Source organism: Microtus oregoni, unplaced genomic scaffold (genome assembly GCF_018167655.1).
Source record: "Microtus oregoni isolate MIOR12 unplaced genomic scaffold, Mior012 000005F_ref0000423, whole genome shotgun sequence".
NCBI lineage: Eukaryota > Metazoa > Chordata > Mammalia > Rodentia > Cricetidae > Microtus > Microtus oregoni.
This window is the reverse complement of record NW_024543064.1, coordinates 45,753,250-45,774,690: the sequence shown is the minus strand read 5'-3', so window position 1 is coordinate 45,774,690 and position 21,441 is coordinate 45,753,250. Positions and strand designations below refer to the sequence as shown.

Sequence of the window (21,441 nt, the reverse complement as noted above, 5' to 3'; positions counted from 1 at the left end):
TTGTATCAATATACAAATTGGCTTAGACAGAAAATTATAATAAAAAGATAATTTTACATAGGTATCAATATACAAGAATCTATACCAATGTATTTTGTCTACAATAATTCACAAGTAGGTCATTAATCTACCTATATCCCATCCATTCCTCTATTTTTCTTTTCCAAAAAGACATTTCTGAGCCTAAACTTCATATTCAACCTCCAACCCTATACTAACCCCTAACAGATGACAGTTATTCATAACCCTAAGAAGACAAAATCTGTTGGGAGAGGGACATTGTTTTGCAGAATTACTTCCAGCTGTCAGGGTACGATGGCATTTCTATGGGATCCTGTGAAAGCTAAAATGAATGTAAGTCTCAAGAGTACTGTCTGTAACAACTGTAGACAGTCTCTGAGTAGTTGGTAGGTTTTTTTTTAAGTTCTTATTTGAAGTTTTAGCCAGAGTGTTGTAAGAAGGTGCACCATCTCAGCTGGCCAAGTTGGAATCATCCTGAGCAGTTTGTAACCCAAAACCAATCTTTGAGTGGTGTTTATCAGGTCAATGACATCCAAGGAACCAGGGAAAATCGTTGTTGTAGGACCCAATCTTCTTTCTGGATACTTCACAGATTACTGTAGGGAAATTTATTGTTCACTGTGGAGAATTTAAATATTATTAATATTAAAATGGAAAGTTAAAATGTTTGATATTTCCTCATCTTAAGAAAGGTACTGAAGAGATGAAAAATAGGTATTGGGAGAAGTAGAAATTGGAGGGGGGAAGATAAGAGAGTATTGACAACAACAGTTCGTAGATTTTTGGTTTTCTTCTGTCTCATACCAGGTGGCTCTTCCGATATGAGACAGAAACTGAATTTTTCTTTTGACCACAAGCACACACGCATACATGCACACACATGAGCACAAAATAAATGTTTGAAAAGTTGTTGCCATTCCATCTAACACTAAATTTTATCCATATTCTAGAATCTAGCACTGTTTTTCCGTAATTCTTAAGACTCCTCTATCTTATTCTGCCATGAACATAACTCTGTTGTGGTTTCTTCTGTACTTAAAATCTTTTCCTTTAACTATGATGTCCTCTACCTACTATAGCCTTTTTTCATTTTATAGCCTGATTTCCTAAAATATTGATAGGTTAGACTTTTTGTAGTGCTAGGGTCTGAAAGCAGAGCCTCACGCCCTACCAAATGCCCTACCACTAAGTTCCTTCCCCAACCCTGTCCACTTCTTTATTCCTTTTGCATGCTCCACACTCTCCTACTGCATAGAGACAACCTGAATTACAATAATATATTCTCTCAAATTACTGACTCCAAGACTTTTTAATATACATCTTTGTAATACCCACTGGTTGACCAGAACCTGGGAAGTGGAGGCAGAAGGAATAGGAGAAATAGCTAACTGGGTTCAAGATTAGCCTGGACTACATGTGACCCTGTCTCAAAATATCAAAATCAAAAATTTTTAACTGTTCAGTTTTATGAGACAACAGTTTCCTACTGTTCAACATGTTTATGTCCCAAAGAAGTAACAAAACCTGTGGCCACTTCAAATTTTCATTCATTTTATACACACTGAATTTTTTTTTAGCATGTTCAATTAAAATCCACATGTGTATACTTGTAAATGTGTTTTGGTAATATATCAAAAGGCTGGATAAAAACATGATGCTTTATAAACATGGGTTCTCTGAACTTCTTAAAATCTATTAAGATGGTATTTTGGGGTCTATTAAGTGATTCAAAAACCTTTAAAATCCTTTGTTTATTTTAAACAGTATTCATTGGAGTCTTAAGATAAGTTTCATTAAGCTACATATTTTAATGTTAAGATACAGACTTCAATAGATTTCTTTCCAAAACAGGTTCTAAAGGAGAAAGGATTTGATTTGTGTAATAATCGTGGGTAATGTAAAAAACAATAGGACACAAAATCACTATATAGTAAAACATACTTTGGGTACCTAAGTGATGTATCTTAAAGCCTTTTTATTAGGTAAATGCTATGAATTAATTCTTCAGAAATATTTTCAATATACAAATGATAAAGTTTTTGAAAACTGTTATACACATTAAATGAATTTACATCTTTAAATCTCTAATTCTCATAGTGAATTAGAGATATCGTTACAACAAACAGTGACATCCACGATGTACATTTTTTTCAAGGTTTTCTGTGAAATTTGAGCTAAAGGGAGAAGAAGTACCCCCTTTGCCCACCGATAAGCTGAGGACAGAACCCAGTGCCTTGGACTTGCTACTGAGCTAAATCCCTGACCACCCAAGTCCTCTGATAAACAAGGTGCTGGCACCTGCTTTAAAACTCTATCGATAACTAGGCCACACTCTTGTTTGGAAGAACCCGGCTGTCATCTTTACACTAGGAATCACACTTCTTAGAAGTACAGATTTGAAATTAGTAGTCAATACTATGGGAGACATAGTCAAGGGTAGTCACCAGGCCCCTAAGAATTACAAATGATTATCTAAATCAGCAAGTCTCAGCCTTCCTAATGCTGTGACTCGAATACAGTTCCTCATGTTGTGGTGACCCCCAACCATAAAATTATTTTTATTGTTACTTCATAACTGTAATCTGCTATTATGAATCATAATGTAAATATAGGATATGCAGGATATCTGAATTGTGACCCCTGTGAGAGGACTGTTCAACCCTCAAAGAAGTCACAGCCCACAGGTTGAGAACTGCTGATCTAAATGAAAGCCGTAAGATCTGGTTCTCAAATCCATCTTTATGTATGATTATGTATGTGCTACCCATGTGTGCTTATTGTCCTCATCATTTACTTGATGGCAAATTAGTTTCTAATTTTTTAAATAAATTATAGCTGCTAAAAAATCTCAAATGCCTTTCTGCTTATGGCATGGCCAGAGTTAGAGTAAAGGCAAGGAGCAAAAAGGGAGATTTAACCAAGATGGTTATGCTAAGGGGTAAAATTGATCAGCTCTAGTTGGGACTTCCTGATTTTCCTGTCAAGTTTGGTTTCCCAGCTTTTCCAAGGGATAATAGTCTCAAAAAAGACTTGAGACTTGCTATCAAAGCACAGGCGGATGGCTTCTCTCTCCCTCTGCTTTCAGCTCTCCCTAAGTAACAGGCATGCAGCTAGCTGGAAAATAAGGAAAGATGCCTCAAACTTAACTTGTTCTGGTTGTCTTATGAGACCAATAAAAAGTAAACAATTTTAAACAAAAAGTTTCTAAGTATCTGTTACAACAGGATTTAAACCTCTAAAAAAAAAATGGGCTAAATTGTTGGCACAAGAATCATGTGTTGGCAGTCCTGAACTGAATCTGTGTCAAGCCCCCTTGCCGCATTAAATACATTTACCTTAAAGGAAATAAGACAGAGAAATCAAGTAAGTCAGTAGCCTTAATTTAGCCTTAATTTTTGATTAAGGCTAAAGACACAGGAAAACGCTTTCTTGTGAGAAAGTACTGAGTGATGATTTTGTCTTAAAGTGATGGTATTTCAAAATGCAAATGGACAGCCCCAGAACACTAGTGGGTTACAGAAAGGTTCATAGAAAATGAACACACTTATAACTAAGCTGTTATAGTTAAAGGATATTAAATAACCACATGCTTGGTTTTGTTACATTAAGAGTTTAAGCACTGTCTTAGTCATGATCTCAGAAAAGATCTGATTTAGAACAGAAATAATTTTTATTTTCCTTTTACTAAAAGAGACATTTAAAATTTGTGATTAGATTTTTGTTTTCCCATTGGGTAAGGCTTTCACTTGCTGTATAAGCATTGCCTTAACAGTAAGTATAATTCTTTTTAAAAGAATCATCCCCTCTTGAGGGAGTCCTGCTAAATTACATAGTGATCATGGAATTCAATTCAATGAACCAACATTTTAATCTATTTATAAAATTGTCTATTAAGTAAACGAATGACACTAATTCTTCAAATTAATTAAAGCTTTGGGTCTCATCCAAGATCTATCCATTTTGGAAAACATCCATTTTTTTCATTATAAAGTAAGTACTTATGTCCTATAAAAAATTAAGTAAAAACTATATGAACTATTCCTATAAAAGGATAACAAGCTGTTAAAGGAGATTTGGAAATATGGTAACTAAAAAAAATTTTAAATGGCTATAGAATTTTTCCTAAGATGAAGAAAAGCAAATGACTTTATCAATGGAAAGATCTAAGATTCCACTCTGCTTGGAGAAAAAAACTACCAGGTACTTCATGTTTTAGGAATTAAATTTGTACTTCTCATATCAAACTTCTGGGCATACATCCACATGGACCTCAGGAAAACAGGGTGATACTCACCTTCGGGTGCATTAACAAATGAGTATTTCAAATAAGCGACAATTTCCCTCATTAAGAAATTATTCATTGTGTGTGTATATGCACACCATGGCATGCCTGCAGAGATCAGGGCACAACTTACCACAGCTGGTTCTCTTCCCATCACGTAGGGTCCCCGGGAGTGAACTCAGTCCATCAGGCTAGCAGCACGCCTCTTTCTTTACCCTCCAAGTCTTCTCACAGGCCCATCTTTTGAAGTGCTCTCTCTATCTCTCGCTCAGATTTATTTTATGAGTGTTGGGCTCCACGTATATATGTGTACCTCATGTGTGCCTTCTACCCACAGAGATCAGAAGAAAGATCAAGAGCATATCAGAGTTTCTGATGGACGGCTGTGAGCCACCAGGTGGGTGCTGGGAACTGAGCCCAGGTCCACTGCAGGAGTAACATGCACTCTTAACTTCCTAGTCATCTCTCCAGCCCCACTTTCTGTATTTTTTAAAATCCCTTTATGAATAAATATTTTAGTAAATGTTTAAGATATTCAATATTTTGCTTGATAGTCTATCTTGCTTTTTCTTTCTTTCGCTTATTTATTTATTTTTTTTTTTTGAGTCAGGGTCTGTGTAGCCTTAGCTATCCTAGAGCACACGCTGTAGATCAGGCTGGCCTCGAACTCCCAGAGATTCATCTGCGTCTGACTCCTGAGTGCTGGGATTAAAGGATTGTGCTACTACCACCAGCTGCTTGATAGTCTTAAATGATGAGAATAATGCTAACTTCAGCTTTAATGAAGTTACCACAAGGATATGTCCTTTCATTATCATGTTTTTGTTATGATTGCCTCCTCGTGCCTTCCATTAATAGTTGAACCAGGACTCATGTTTAAACAGTGCAAGTGATGGGGAGGACCAGGCCTGAACCAGGGTCAGTGATGTTCTCAGACCTCATCAGAGATGTTTCTTCATGCAATAGATGGCAGTTAACTAAGAAGTTCATAATTGGTCCAAGTGCAGAGATTAGGTGACTGTCTAGTGCTCAGCCACAACTTGGATATCTGTATCACATAGCAACCCCAAGACTCAGAGACTCAATTGGAAGTGGAAAGACTGTAAGAGCCAGAGACAGGGGAGAGAGGAGCCAAACTGTGCCTTCTAGACATCACAGGACTGCTGCACTCATAAACTTAGAGCAGCTATAGCTGCCTGCAAAAGAGCAAACTAGTCAACAGTCTAGCTGAGATGCTATGGGCAGTTGGCTTCATTTGTATATACATGAGGGTCGGTTTTCTTTAAGTATGTGGCTCCTATACCAACTGTAATCTGTGGATGGCCCCAAATCCAGAAATGTATGAACAGTACAAATTAGACTTAATAGGTCATTAAATTAAAAACTAAAAAGACATAAAGTTGAGGGGAACAGGGAGGCTGAACTGGGAAGGAGAAGAGTGAGGTGAGTGTGATCAAAATACACTCCATCAAGTTCTTAAAGAATAAAAACATTTATTGGAGAAGAATTCAGGTATTCTTGTACACACCATAAATACAAATGAACACATATACAAATTTGGTACTCTCAGAGTGACTGACAGAGTTGATAGAACTTGAGTGATGCTTATAAACTCAAAAACTTTAGATCTATTATTTTGTAATTCAATTCTTACTAAAACTCCAAGACACATATATGAAGCTGTATTAGAAAAATGCCAAACTAATCCCATAGTTTGTAGGTACTTATCAATTGAACCAAGTTTTTCCCTATCTGGAAACTGAGTAAAGATATATACTTCACAGAACTAGAGTGAGTACTTTTAACTTTATTTTTATTTTTTATTAAATCCTTCTCATTTTAATTGTTTGGATTGGATGTGCTAGACTTTTTCTCTATTTCCCTTTTTCCCTCCTCCCTACCCTCTCAGCCTCCCCCTTGCCCTCCATGGTCCCAATTTACTCAGGAATTCTTGTCTTTTTTCCCCCTTCCTAGGAAATCCCATGTCTGTCTGTCTTAGGTTCCTCTTTGTCACCTAGATTCTCTGGGGTTGTGGCCTGCAGGCTGGTTGTCCTTTGCTTTATGTCTATTAATTACTTAAGAGTGAGTACATATTATTTTTGTCTTTCTGGGTCTGGGTTCCCTCACTCAGGATGGCTTTTTCTAGTACTGCCCATTTGCCTGCAAATTTCAAGATGTCATTATTTTTTACCGCTGAGCATCCGTCCTTCGGTTGAGAGCAGCTAGACTGTTTCTAGGCTCTGAATATTATCAATAATGCTACTGTGAACATAGCTGAGCAAATGTCCTTGTGGAGTGAGTGTGCATTCTTTGGTATATGCCAACAAGACAAAATGACAGTCTATAGAATGGGAAAAGATCAGAGCCTGCAAGGGATTGGGAAGGAGCCAAGAAAGGTTTGTTCTGTCTGCTGGGGAAGATGTGTTTTGCTAGAAGGAGCCTAGAAGTCTGATCCACTTCAGGGGTCTTGTTTGTTCTCTCCTGCTCAGTTGTATTTATCACTGACAGAGAAGTATTGTTCACCTTGCCTGAGGATGAGTGAGGTAAATCAAAGATCCCGCCTAGGCCTCAACACCCGTTCCAAGTCTAGCGATCTTACTTCTACATAAACTTGGACACACACTCACTCCCTTGCCTCCCTGTGTGATAATTGGGTCATGGTGTCCATGAGTCATTTAAGCAAGATGAAGCTACAAATCTTCAAGAAGCTGTTGATGGCTAAGAAGCTCCTGCCGGACTCTCAGCATCACCTGGCAGCAGCTGAGCAGAGCCAATTGGTCAGAGAGGGTTCATTTCTTAGTAGAGTCCCTTCCTGGAGCACTGGCCTGGAATGTGGCTCATGAAATCCTATAGAAAATGAACCAGAGAAGGATTTGTTCCCTGCTACTGAAAGAGTTAAAGGACATTCTTCCTACCTTGGAACCAAAGGACTCCCATCTAAGGAAAACACCGCTGAGTCTGACAAAAGAAGACTGTGGTAAAATACAGGAGTACAGACAGCACGTGATGGGAAAGAGCCTCCCTGTGTGGGACAGCACCGTCTGGCCTGGATGCACATCAATATGAGAAACCACAAGGCAATCTTGCCATGTCTCTTTCTACCCAGGAGTCACAACCTAAGATGGTGGTCATCCATGGAATTCCTGGTATCGAACAAACCACGCTGGCTAGAAAGACGATGCTGATGTGGGCGCACAACGAGTTCTACCGCACAAATTCAAGTTTGCTTTGTTTCCACTGCCGGGAACAGAACTGGGTGGGAGAGCGCAGCTTCTCGGAGCTGATTGAGGGCCAAGGGCTTAGGTCTCAGGCTCTTGTCTAAGATTTTATCCAGACAGATCAACTTCTGCTCCTGTTGGACAGCTTTGAGGAGCTCACATCTTCCCTCATCACAAGACCAGCTGATCTGGTGGAAGACTGGAACCAGATGTTGCCTGGGTCTGTTCTCCTGAGCTGCATGTAAAAACAAAAAGGATGCTTCCAGAAGCCACACTCCTGACCATGGTGAGACCGACCTCCTGGAGAGGAGTTGAACTCTTAGTCAAGCGTCTCTCCCATGTCACCATGACTGGATTTAGGAGGACTGAAACACTCAACTATCTCAGGTTGTATTTCAGAGGCAAAATGATAGGGAATCAAGTTGTGGATTTTGCCATGAAAAACACCATTCTATGGTCCATGTATTGGGTTCCTGTGGTGTGCTGGATAGTGTGCCATTGTCTAAGAAAACTAATGCAGAAAATGGTAAATCTCACAAAGACTTGCCAAATGCAACATCTCTGTGTGTGTTGTACCTGGCTACCCTGTTCCCAACCACATGTAAGACACTTTCCGGTGGTAATTACCAAAAGCAATTGGAAGGTGTGTGCCGTCTGGCTGCCCAGGGTGGATGGGACCTGAAGAGTGTTTGATAAGACGGACTTTCAGCATGTCAAGGTGGATGAGGCCACCATAGACGCTTTCCCTCAAGTGAACATTCTTCGAAAGCTAGAAGACCAAAGAGACCATTATGTGTTTGACTTATTTATCTTCCAGGATTTTTTTGGTGCCCTGTTTTATGTTCTCCTTTTCCCCTAAAGAATTGTATATTATCACCCACTGAGCCAAGTGAACATGCAGAATCTGATCGCAATGTCGAGAGCCAGTGAAAGCTGTGACTCAGATGGGGCTTTTCGTATTTGGTCTTTTAAATGAAGCGTGTGCTGGCATCGAGATGAGGTCCTTCCAGTGCAGATTGGCCTTGGGTAACAAGTTGAAGGCCATAAGCATGATAACCCATTGAATGACTATGGATGCTATGACTGCTCTCAGCTCTTCCCCTGCCTGACCAAAATTGCAGAGAAGAGCTTTGTCTGCAGTGCCCTGGAAAGCTACCAGAAAGTCTTTTTGAAACTCAGGAGCCTGAAGGACCTTCAGCTATCTGCGTTTTGTCTTAGGCACTGTTGAGGTTTGAAGAAAGTAGAACTGACTCTGTCGAGAGCCTTCCACCAGGAGCTTCAGCCCGACTCAGCAGATCCTTCCCAGGGCACTCAGCTGAGAGAATAAGATCGTCTTCAGCTGGTGGCAAGATAACTGCTCCGTGTTTGAAACAAATAAAGATCTGGAAGTGCTGTCGGTGACTGACAGCATCCTGGAGGCCCTGTTCATACAGGAGTCACCACTGCCCTGAAGAAGCCCTAGTGTAAAGTGCAAAGGTTACAGTTGAAGCCCTGTCAGGCCACCTTTAGAGACTGGATTCAGCTTACCAGCAGTCTTCAAAGGAACACGTACCTGAAGATTCTGTTATTGAGAGCAAGCTCCTTAGATATTTTGGGGGTGAAGTACCTGCTGCAGAGTTACCTCAGGGAACTGATGCTGGAGAATTGTAACCTCACTGAGGCCTCTTGTGAAGAAATCACCTTCTCTCTCAGGCACAGGAAGATGCTGACCCACCTGAGCCTGGCAGAGAACGACTTGAAGGATGTAGGATGGAGGCATATCTGGAATGCTCCGGGCCATTTCATGTGTCCTTTGCAAAGACTGGTGCTGAGGCAGTGTTCTTTGACTTCAGCATGCTGTAAATATATGATGTCATCTTTCAAGAACAATCAAAGTCTGCCAAGTCTGGCCCTGAATTTCAACAGGCTGATGGACAATGGGGTCATCCTACTCTGTAGAGCTCTGGCAGATGCCAACTGCCACTTGTTGGTTCTGGAGCTGGCACAGTGTTGGTTCACCTCTGCCTCATGCCATGCTCTGACATCCATGCTCTGTAGCCACCTGGACCTGAGCAAGCACATTGTCGGAATCAATGGCATGCTTACCTTGGCCCTGGTGTTCTTCAGCCAGAGGTGGGCAGAAGAGGTCATGCTGAAGAAGAAATCAAATGATAGTGTGGACGTGTACACAAGACTACAGGGCCCAGAGGTAGAGAATGGCCATCTGAAGATCGGGGAAGACTGGAACTCTTGATGCCTTGAGATGCCATGAGGGAAGTGAATGCATTCAGAGACCCTCGGGACACGTTCTTTCTAAGTAAAAACAGAAGCAGTGCCTGGTTTGCAGGTCCTTCTTTGTCTGGAGCAGCCCAGTTTGTGCTGGGGTGTGGTGTGGGCGTGGCCTCCACAGCCCTCCCTGGGTCAGGGGCTATCACTATTTTCATAAGCAGATCAGACACTTAAATGGGACCAGGTGGTTAAGAGGGTTGGGAAATGCCTGTTTTACCTGCTGGGGTGCAGGTAAATTAAACACGTGTGTGCAATATAAAAAAATGTAAAAATAAAAAAAAAATCTTCCCAAACTCCACATCTGTCAGAGGGACTGATCTCCATATTACACAAAGGACTCAAGAAACTATACATCAAAATACCAAATAATCCGATAAAAAAATGAGGTGGAAAGCTAAACAGAGATTTCTCAACAGAGGAATAATATCAAATGACCAAAAAACACTTAAGAAAATGTTCAACATCCTTAGTCATGGGAGAAATGCAAATCAAATCAACTCTGAAATTCCATCTTACACCTAACAGAATGATCAAGATCAAAAACACTGATGACAACTTATGCTGGAGAGGATACAGAATAAGGGGACCACTCCTCCACTGCTGGTGGGAGTGCAAACTTGTACAGCCACTTTGGAAATCAGTATGGCAGTTTCTCAGAAAATTGGGTATCAGTTTACCTCAAGACCAGCAACACCACTCTTGGACATATAGTTTTTACTTCTGAGGCATAGTAATGAGCTGCTGTGGACATGTTGAGGTATTACAGGTGACAGCTGCCTGCTGGAGCTATCTGCCAGTAGTTGGAAGAATGCAGAGTAATGTGGATTTCAAGGGGAAAGTAAAGGCAGCAATGCTAAGTGACAGATGTGCACAGAGATGCCATTTTAGGTAAGCACCCACAGATTCAAGTGACCAGTAAGGTTCAGGGTAAGAAAATTAAGAAATTACACCAAATTTATGATTTTACCTAATTTTTTTCCTCTTTCTTCCTTTTTTTTTTTTTTTTTTTTTGAGGCAGGGAGGGACTCATAATGTAGCTCTGGCTATTTTGGACAAGGCTGGAGTTGAATTTTCAAAGATCCATTTAGCTCTCAAATGCTGGGATTAAAGGTATATGCCACAATGCCCAGCAAGTATGACTTTTTAAAAAAAAAACTATAATTAAAAATTTTAAAAATTAAAAAAAAAATCTGTAACATTAAAAAGAAGCCAAAATCTCCAGTCCAAGCTGGCCTCAAACTCCCCATAAAGATGAGGATGACCCTCAAAGCTTCCTGCGTTTAGCTCCCAAGTGCTGGAATTACTAGTGAGCATCATTACGCCTGGTTTATGTGGTGCTGGGGACCAAGGCCAGGACCTCACACACACTAAGCAAGTACTTCACCAATTGGGCTACCCGCCCCAACTTTTTAGCACCTTCTGCAGTGAGACACTGGTTGTAGAACCTTTGGTGGTTTCCACACCACAATGAAGACAAGAATTAAAGAACAAATAGACTTACTTCCGGTTTCCACTCCAACATGTAAAGACCTTGAAAGTCATAACTTCTCATCTCACAGAAAGACTGAAACTACCCTTTCTTTTCAGTTCCATCAGACAATGGAGATCACAGGGCTAACAAGTACTCTGAAAACTGGAAATGCAGAGAAAGAGATCACAGTTGAAGAGAACGGACCTTGGAGCCAACCGGAGGTCAGAGAACGTAAATGACAATTGCCTGGTTACTGAAGAATAAGCAGACTTCAGCTTAAAGGATAAAACCTTCTGGGAGCCAGCTCACTTCCATTTGACCTCCATAAGCCCAGCAAGTGGATGGAAAGTAATGTTCTTAAAACACCTGGAAAATCCTCTTCTTAGCAGATACCTATCCTTACAGAATTCCATGTTACCAGATCTGGGGGGTTCATAGCTCCCAACATTAAGATCCAGAATAAACCATTTCTTATCCCCTTTGAAATGAAAAGTCACGGATGTTCTTATGTTTGTTTTGAATTAACAAGTGTTACATCATTTTAAGTTACATAACTTAATTTCACTTTAACATCTCTTTAAAGCCAAAAAAGAAACTGGGCAAGAAAACCCAGTAGTGTATGCCTTTACTCATTTGTTCAGTTAACAAATGTGTGTTAAAGACAGTCTTCGTTCTAGGTAATAAAAGTCTACAGCAGCACACAAAAATAAAAATCTTTATTTATGGGGATAAACTTTTTATGAAACACATAGTAAGGGAGAGGTTGATCCTGGGAAATAAAGTATTATTTTACTATGGAGACATCTGACAGAAACGAGTGAATCCTGAGATTATCTCACATAAACTTTCAAAGGACAGCTAATTCCCAGGGCCAGAAATGGGAATGAAATGTTCGTGGTGTGTGTGGGGATCGGGGGTGTTACTGGACTGGCAGAATCCAAAGCCAGATCCCGTGGGGGCTTGGAAGAACGGGAGCACTTATGCAGAGGACAAGGGAAGAGTTGGGGAAGTTCTAAGTGGATGTACAAACTATCACACGGAGGCTGTTGGCCGTCAGCTATTCCAACATAGAAATGACGTGGACGAAAGTGTTAGGTTTAGATAGCACAGCTACTTCAAAAAGTAAAATGGCCCTCATCCCACAGCAGCATGCGGAACTACAAGGGCTGTACTTCACTCAAACGGGAATGACTGTATCCTGGAAACAAAGGGGAATGAAATGCAACATGGAAGAGGAATTTTGAGCAGTCGGTTCCTTTCTAGGTGTAGCTGCTTCATTTGTCAGTTTCTTGAGAGAGATCTTGAAGGGAGACGAAAACTTGTGAGTCGCGAGTACACATGACTTTGAAAGGCACAGGGCAACAACCTGACCCCACAACATATATTTAGGTAAGGGACAGATGGGTAGATTGGTAAACCATAAGCCTTTAATCCCAGCCCTTTTCAGTCCAGTTCCCTGCCAGCCAGGGCTACACAGTGAGCCCATATCTCTAAATATGCACAAGAACAGACACACAGACATAAAGATAAAAGCAGAAAGCTAGCTACGAACCTAACGAAGAGTAGGGAATCAGTGGTCCCGGCAGCTAACTGAAGCATTTCAAACTCAGTAAGTGGTCACTTAGATCAGAGCTGGTGATGGTCAGTTAATCACAAAAGTGTAAACTGACCGTCGCGGACTATCGGAAAGCATTTTAGTGAAGGGGATGATGGCATAAAGGCGGAGTACTACAATCAGGGCGAACATAAGGTTCTCTCCCAGGAACTCTCAGTGAGTTCAAACAACAAACGATTAACCGGGCAGAGCACTGAAGAAAAGATGTGGCTGGTTTGAGAAGATGACCCAATGGCTGAAATGTGCGACCATGAATTGGGCAACATTTTAGTGGACCTTCGAGGAAGCACTTTCAAGCTCTACGTCACGGGAGTCCGCCTCTGTGCTTTTCTTCTGGCTTAGCGGAATGTTGTAAGTGGTTAAGAGTCTTAAGACAAGCTGACAGGAGATGAAAAAAAAAATCCTCGGCTGGCAAACATATTAAAATTAGCTTTGGTTGCTCAGAGAAACCAAGGAGCACGAGCACAGCAAGAAGGCTTGAAGTTGAAAGACCAAAGGAAAGACTACAAGCAAAAGCACTTGGAAGCAAAGGAGGCAGGGGCCGAGCACCGCAAAGGAGCTTCTATAAAGACCGAACGAGGCCAAAGGAGCCGGAGCCGCCTGGGGGCTCCGCGAGATCGAATGCGTTGGGAACCCCTCTCCAAACCGAGGGGCTGCCTCCGGGATCTAGAAGAATGGACCACGGATCTAGTGCGGAACTTACGCGGCAAAGCTGGCCTGCTTGCGGGTGGTCGTCGGAGAGCCGAACATGGTGGCGACCCGCAGACTAGGGCTCGGCGCCCCTTCCCTAGCGGTTCTGCTGTGCCCGGACCCCAACCGCCCGCCTCAGCGGCTTGGGAATGTTTGCCGGGCGTCATGGCGACCGAGGAGACCGGCTTAAGAAGCGGCCGCGCGGTTGGCTGGCCGCTCGAGGTGGAGGAGGAGGGCGGAGGCGGAGGGGAGGGCAGAGGGTTGGTGGAGCTGGAGGAAGCTCGGGCGACGACTCGGAGGAGGCGGGCGGCCCAGGCCCTAGGCCCCTCCCAGGTTGTGAGTCTCCCGGCTGCAGGCGGATGGATGGGGCGTCTCCAGGCGGCGGCGGCAGCAGCGGAGGCGGCGGCAGCGGCGGTGGCTGTAAGTGCAGCCTCCACAAACCATCCTCCTCATCCTTCCACCGGGAACCGAAGCTCCAGAGGCGCCCGCAGTCCCCTTTCCTCCGCTTCCCCTCCCCCACGGCAGTGCGCCGCCCGGAAGACCCCTGACTTCCGGGGCGGGGCTGCCTGAGTGTCTGCGGGGCGGGCTGGCAGCTCGGAGGCACTGCCGCCCGGTGCGCACGCGCAGCTGCCGCCCCTCCCCTGCCCGGTCTTTCGGCCCTCGCGGTGGCGGCGGCGCGTATCTTCGCTGCTTCCGAGGCACGCCGGGTCTACGCTGCGGAGTGAGTTCGCCGGGCGGGCAGGCCAGCTTCCGCCCTTTTCGGTCGGCCCTCGCTCCGCGGCAGGGGTGTGGCTTCCTAGCCACTCCCCCGTGGCTCCACCTCTGTGCCTCTGATTTTCCCCAGCTGTCCCAGCCAGTTGAGGGCTCTCTGGCAGAGCATCCCCTGAGGTGGTGGGCTCGACCTGGGTCAGCCTGCCATTGTCGGAGGGATCCAGTGGGCGAGAGACTTGGAGACGGCATTGCTGGGAACGAGCCGCGCATGGTGCCTGTCTCCCCGCGAGTGGCCTTATTCTTCTAGTTTGTGATGTAGAGGCTCCTGGCCTGACGCCCATCTCTGGTCCTTGCTTGCTGTGTGACCTTGGGCAAGTCACTCCCTCCTTCCCGGGCTTCAGTTTTCTTAGATTAAATCTCCTCAATGTTTGTAATTTTGCAGAAGATTTTATGCAATTTTAAGACTGGCTAGGCTTCTGAGTCCGCTTAACTGAGATGACCCGAAATTGACCCTTTCATACATCTTGGGTGAAATACGGAAACCTAATTATTGGTCTCCTTTTAAATCTTTAGCATTGCTTACAAATTGCCGGACTCGATTTTTTCTTTTTGGTGAAACCAGGTTGACCTGGTTATCAGGCATCCTTTTGAAAATGTGAGACGGGGTGAGCTTGTGGCAACACTGTTTCTCTCTCGTCCCAACTGAGGCTTTCTTTCCTTTAATCCAGATGGTGTGGTGGCTCGATTCTCCCAGTGCCTGGCTGAGTTTCGGACGTGGTTAAGAACCAACTGGTTGAGGTTCAATGCAGACAAGACGGATGTGATGCTGGTAGGCAGGGGCACAATTGGAGACGAAGGGAGGGCAAAAGGGAACTCCCTCATGTCATAGGAACATTATGATTACTGTCTGTTCTGGTGTTGTAGGACTGCTAATGGCCAACCCTTTCAATACTTTGGGGTGAGATAAAACAAACATCAGCAGCATTAAGAATTATAAACACAAGTTTGTAACATAAAGATAAAATGGGGCCTCTGAATGAAACTGTAGGGAGAAATTATGAAAGGAACCGAATCTGTTCTTTGAAGAGCCAATTTTTTAATACATTTTAGGATGGCATTCATAAGAGAACTAACGAAAAGATAATTGCAGTTGCATAGTTGTGGAGCTTCCAGATGTACTGTGCTGCTGTGCTCGGCAACCTGCATTCTGCCTGCTAAAGTCAAGAGAGATCCAACCTGTCTCAGATGTCACTTGAGACAAATTTTGCTTGCAGGTAGCCTATCATCACATGTACTGTGGAGGCTATCATTCCTAGATAAAAGTTTTGGGAAATAGTTTAGGAAATAGTCTCCAAAGAGGACTTGTGGACTTTGAACATTTTAAGATCGTAGGTTATGCTATGGTCATCTGTCTCAGTCAGAATTGTTACAGATATTTTCTGAGTGTGCTCTGAGAGTTACTTTTTGAATTGCAAAGACAGATGTGCTTACATAGCAGAAATAATACTAGTTTTTGAGTCAGGTGTTGGTGCTGAAAACAAGGTTATACAATCTTAGGTAAATGTAAGTTGTCAAAGTAGATTTTGTTGATTGAGGGACTGATTGAAGTATAATTACGAACCTAAGTATATTTATTAGCAACTAAATATCTCTGGAGAGTGTGTGCGTGTTTGTGAAACCATGCATGCCGGTGCAACATGCATGCATTCATACATATGCCTCTCACAGCTACTATTGTTGTTTATAACTTTATCTTAAAAATTTTGAGCTTGAACCCAGGTCCTCACATGCTAGGCAAGTATTTTACCACTGAGCTATATCCCTAACCCTCATTTAACTTTTGCATGGAGAATTCAGAAATTGGCATTAAAAAGAGATGTTACCGGATAGAATAGTTGTGAGTAGCTTAATGTGATAAAAATTCAAGTTAATTTTCATCAAATGAAGGAGACTCTTTAGGTTGATTTAGGCCTTATATGGTGGTTTTTGTTTGTTTTGAGACAGAATACAAAAACTTTGTATTAGAGTTGGAATCACCTACATTATTTTTACATTAAGCAGTTTAATTTAGATTTCTAACAGTTACCATTTTGGATGTTACATTAATAAATTCTAATGATTTTGATCAGGTTATTGGTGAATTTTCTTACTCATTTTACTCTGCCGTGTCCTGCTTTCAGATATATGTTTTTGTTAGCCCAAGTATAAATTGAGGGTTTGCATTTGAGTACAAAGAAGAGGTTTTTTTTGGGGGGGGGGTTATAGAGTGCTGAAGAACTAGGGGTGATGGGTGATAGCGAGGGAGCAGCTTCTGGCCTTTCAGACAGGGAAGAATCAGCCAAGCATTTGAACTGTTTCTGAAAGGAGCAACCTCTTCAAGAGGTACAGTGAACTTCTGAAAGTCTGTAAACACAGGCAGAGAAGTGTGGAATGAGGAACTCCCTGGCAGATCCTACTTTAGGCAAGGAAGATAAAGCCCATGCAACAGGAAGATATCTGTAGTGAGTTCTCCTACCTCTGACACCAGAGGAGTCAGTCAGTCAGTGTCTCCTGAAAGACGTAGCTTTCCTGAAGGTGGTACCTGAGGCTGGGAACAATGGGATTGTCAACAGGAGGAAATGCAAGGGTACTGCTTGCAGTGGTAATGTGTTGTGTACTACCTATAGTATTAGAGACATTTCTCCTTTTCTCCAGAATGTCTAGAAAACACCACACTCTAATTTCCAAGAGGAAATTTGTAGAGGGAATTTCCCCCATAAAAGATAATGTCATTTCTTATCTATAGTAGAGGCTGTGTTACTATCTACCTTCAAACTTAGTTAGAATTTTTAAAGTGATTTTCCCCCTGGTGTTTTGTATGAAATGTTTCCTTTTAATGTTACCATAATAAAGATATGCCAAGCTGCAAAAAAAAAAGATAATTTAAAGTTAATAATATTGATTGGCAATATCAGTTAACTTAAAGGCAATTAACAGTAAGATAAGTGCCTATTCAGAATGTTGCAGAGTTGATTTTCTGACTTTGAGGACTTGCTCCATAGCTTAAGGAATCTGAGTCTGTTCTTTACCACCATTCAGATTTTTGTTGATTGATATTTTAACTGAAGAGTCAAAGACTCAATGAACTAAAGCAGGTTATCCCTTTGTACTAAATATCAACAATAGTCCAGTTTTCCTTTTAGTGGCCAGCCAAAATCCATGTGTATTAGCTGTCATATTTTAGTGCACAGTCCTCCTTTATCACCGTGGTATAGCCACCTCTAAGACCTTCATTCTTTTTACCTGTGCCCACCACTGGCCCACACATGTTCATTGTTCTTTGCCTTTAGCGGTTTTCATTAGTGAGAACTATTTGGATAGGAACTGACATTTTAAAAAAGTTCAAAGAATTTAATAAAACTATGTATACATATATACACATGTATATAATTACCTTGCTAAAATATGTATTTCCCTCCAGGAATTTGTGGGGGGAGGAAGCTTATGATCTTTATAATAAAGTGAAATCACTGTACAGTGCAGTTAATGGTAAGAATTGTTTGTAGATTTGGGAACCTTAAAGTTTTCCTTTCTCTTCTTTCCCTTGCTTTTCTTTCAGTAGAAAATGTGCATCAGATGTTTATGTTTAATTGGTTTACAGACTGTCTCTGGATTCTTTTCCTGTCAAATTACAAGGTAATGTCCTTTCACTTAGCAGCTACTTCATATACCTGTAAATGCAGTTGATTCATGCACAAATTGTTATTGGGCTTAAGACTTGCAGGTTCATGGACAGTGTTTAGAAATGGGACAAGACTTGGTGGAATCTAGAATTTTAAGGAAATAGAAATAATTTAAGAAATCAGCATCCCTATATTGCATTTTAAGTATGAAGCTTAAGAAAGTTATGTGTGTACACATGTATTGTTAATCATGGTGTATTACTTAGAGGTAATGAGTATCATTTAACTGATTTGGGTAGTCATTTTGAAGCTTCATTAAGAATCCTTAATTGTGTATGAAAAAAGCTGGCCTTCTGAAAAAACTTTTTAAACTTCTGGTTTAGTAAAATATCTTACTGCCCATTTTAATATCAGCCATAAATCTATTTTAGTCAGCATTTACTTTAGGAAATTGTAATAAATCATTGGCCCTGGCCATTATCAGTGTGGAGCGCAAGGCCGGTTAGCAACCCTAGGCCAGTTCATTAAAACAAACTTTTAGCTTGCAGGTATTTTAGGTATTGCAAGTAATTAGGTTGTGTCTCCATGCAGTCAAATAGACATAGCCTTCGAAGAGCAGCTTTTCATTACATTTGAAACTTTCGTGTAGTTGTGCAAAAATTCATCTGATGCAGACCTGTGTTGCTGTAGCATCGCAAAAAGTGAGGAAAATGTGAGGTTGGAGGATGCATACTTTACCTCTGCTCTTCATCTTTGCATTCTGCCAATTTGGGCAGCAGGGCTTTTCTTGTCGGGAATTACCAAGGGAAGTATTTGTCAGAGCGCGCTTCGTGACACTGCTGTTGTGTCCGGGAACAAATGTTTTCTAGCTAACACACTTCGGAAGTGACCGACGTGTAGTATAGGAGGTATTTTTCGCGTACTGCAAGAGTGCCCGGCGGGGCCCTCTCCCGGACCTCTCGCGCTCTGCCCCTGTACGGAGTGGCGGCTCTCGGGCCCGCCTCTCGCGCGCTCCCTGGGGACGGCAGCCGCGGGGCCGCGCGCTCCCTGCTTGGCGCGCGTCCGCCGGCCTCTCCCCTCCCGTCCCGCCGAGCGGGGCGCCGCGAGGGGGCGGAGCGGGGTGTGGTGGCGCGCTCGGGCGGCTCCTGCGCGTTCCCGCCGAGGCGGCGGCGGAGACAGCGGCGGGAGCCCCGCGGCCCAGGCGCACATCCGGGTTCTGGCCGCGACCCGCCGCGGCGATGTGACCCGGTGGCGCGGCCAACATGGCGGAGGTAAGAACGAGCGCCCCTCCCCGGCGGGGTCTCGGCGGAGGGCTGCGGGCGGGAGGCGCGGGCCTGCCCGGGCCGGGCCTGTGGCGCCGCTGCCCACCTGTTGTCCGGCCGGCCTCCCGCCTGGGCTCCGCGGAACTTAGTTGGGCGGAGAGGCTCCGTCGGACTTGGGGCAGTCGGGAGGCTGCTGCTGCGTGAGGAGCGGGCGAGGGCGCCCGTCCGGAAGCCGCCCGTGGCGCAACTTCGCCGGCCGGCCCGCCCGCGCGGCCCGCGGACTCCAGCCTGCTCCCGCGAACTTTCTTCCCTCCGAGCCTAGACGGCGCTGCGCCCTCCCGCCCGCCTGTCGGCCCGCGCTGCTGACCTGCGGTCTGGGTGGGGGGAGAGCAAGCTGACCCACTGCCTTTGGTTAACGTAGCATAGGTGAGCAGGAGAATTTAACCCAGTAGTCCCTATGCTGATTCAAACTGGGGGGGATGGGGGGGCAGAACCCCCAGGTTTCTTTTCCACCCTTCTGAAGGGGCTGTTTGGTTTTGTTTTTGGTTTTGTTTTTTAAGGAAAAGAAAAAAAAACTTCCAAATCAAAGTTTCAAAGCTGCCTATTATTTATTTTCCCATCATTTTTCTTTTTTTGGAGGAAGCTTTTCTTGTTTCTCTTGTCCCCCCCCCCCCCCCGATTTGCTATAGGATAGAACCCAAGGGTCTTGAGCAAAGCAGACAAGCAAGCAAACTGAGCCACATCCCTTCCCAGCCTTCGTTTCATTTCTAGTAAACAAGTTCCTGGTTCGCACTCAGATTGGTAGGCAAACAAGTTTGTTTAGGAGTAATTAGGCCTTCGAATGTACTATAGGAAATTTTAACATCGTGTCTGGTTTTAAGCCTTTAAACATCCGTTGTCTAGTTTGCCTTGTTTAATTTTTATCTGTGAATGTCATTATAATTTATATCCCCGGAGTTCACATTGTTATTTTTGGTCTTTTTTGGATCTCTATTGAAGCAAATCGGGTAACTACTTGATTAATAAGGCGAAACAATTGCCAAACATTTCCATATTTTTATGTCAAAGGCATTAAAAAATAGCTTTAGGAAGTAAGTGATTTTATTTACCACTTAGCTCTCAGTGTTCAACTCCTTCATTTGCTAAATGAAGTGGCTAGTGATTACTTTTGTTAATACATAATATCCTTAAATCTTAAAATAGAGAAACATAAGATGGTAGACCTTTCCTGTACCAGTCAAGCTTCCTGGAATCATTTTTAGGGTGTTAACTTGTGCTTCTATTATAGAATTGCCTTTATGAAGAAAGAAGAAATTTTTGTTTGTTTGTTTGTTTGTTTTTCGAGACAGGGTTTCTCTCTGTGTAACAGCCCTGTCTGTCCTGGAACTCACTCAGTAGACCAGGCTGACCTCGAACTCACAGAGATCCACCTACCTCTAAAAGGGCGTGCCTCGTCACCTGGCTGAAAGAGAGATTTTTTACAGTAGTAGGACTGCTTGCTGCCCTTATTGAAAATACTTAATTTTACTGACTTACAGCAAGAATGCATTATGTCTGTTTTCATTTTACCTGTTCATAGTTAAAGGATTGCAAAACATGAATTTAGTGACCACAGTAATTTTATTTCACTTAAATGTTCCTGGGTTTGATCCACTAGCCTGAGTCTGTTCCTGGACTTCCCTCCTGGTGGGGTCTGACTCCTGTGCTCAGAGGAGGTAGACTATGTAGCTGGATTGTCAAGCATCTTGTCAAGATGACCGTCCCTGGATTCCCCTCTGCTGAAAACCCACTAGTCTGCACAGCGGGAACACACTGCTGTACTGTGGCCCAAAGTTTATATTGTTGTGTAGTCCTATCCCACAGCAAGCTATTGAAAGTAGCTTTGTGTACAAAAATATTGAAGCGTCAGTTGACTTCCTGCACAGCGAGAACGTTATTTTGTTACATTAGCTTTTTTTTTTTTTTTTTTTTTTTTTTTTTTTTTATATTTTTCGAGACAGGGTTTCTCCATAGCTTTTTGGTTCCTGTCCTGGCGCTAGCTCTTGTAGACCAGGCTGGCCTCGAACTCACAGAGATCCGCCTGCCTCTGCCTCCCGAGTGCTGGGATTAAAGGCGTGCGCCACCACCGCCCGGCACATTAGCACATTTTGTTTTAGAAATGAAAGGGAGAGGTGTGCTGAAACTGGCTATTTCTTGTTTTCTACTTGAAGCCACTCTTAGGTATTTCATTCTGTGGAGATG

General features: G+C 43.1%; 2 protein-coding genes across 12 annotated transcripts in view; one reads left to right on the top strand and one right to left on the bottom strand.

The window, feature by feature from the left end:
• The window catches only part of Dnai4 (dynein axonemal intermediate chain 4), a 71,256-nt gene extending 57,168 nt beyond the window's left edge, over nt 1-14,088 (bottom strand). For 2 of the 3 annotated variants that reach the window (XR_005974385.1, XM_041652906.1), the window contains exon 1: nt 13,579-14,088. Coding sequence is in view for 1 of the 3 variants with exons in the window: in XM_041652906.1 (XP_041508840.1) it covers nt 13,579-13,625 (47 nt within the window). In the remaining 2 variants the exon portion in view is untranslated. The remainder of the gene's footprint in view (nt 1-13,578) is intronic. The other variant, XM_041652907.1, reaches the window with a different exon arrangement.
• Mier1 (MIER1 transcriptional regulator) overlaps nt 13,859-21,441 on the top strand; it is a 53,210-nt gene continuing 45,627 nt past the window's right edge. For 2 of the 9 annotated variants that reach the window (XM_041652912.1, XM_041652911.1), the window contains exons 1-3: nt 14,219-14,286; nt 15,005-15,105; nt 17,875-17,951. In XM_041652912.1, coding sequence (XP_041508846.1) covers nt 17,892-17,951 — 60 coding nt within the window. In that variant the 5' untranslated portion in view covers nt 14,219-14,286; nt 15,005-15,105; nt 17,875-17,891. Of the gene's footprint in view, nt 13,986-14,218; nt 14,287-15,004; nt 15,106-17,874; nt 17,952-19,075; nt 19,210-21,441 lie in introns of those variants that run through there. The other 7 variants (XM_041652909.1, XM_041652908.1, XM_041652910.1 and 4 more) reach the window with 7 other exon arrangements.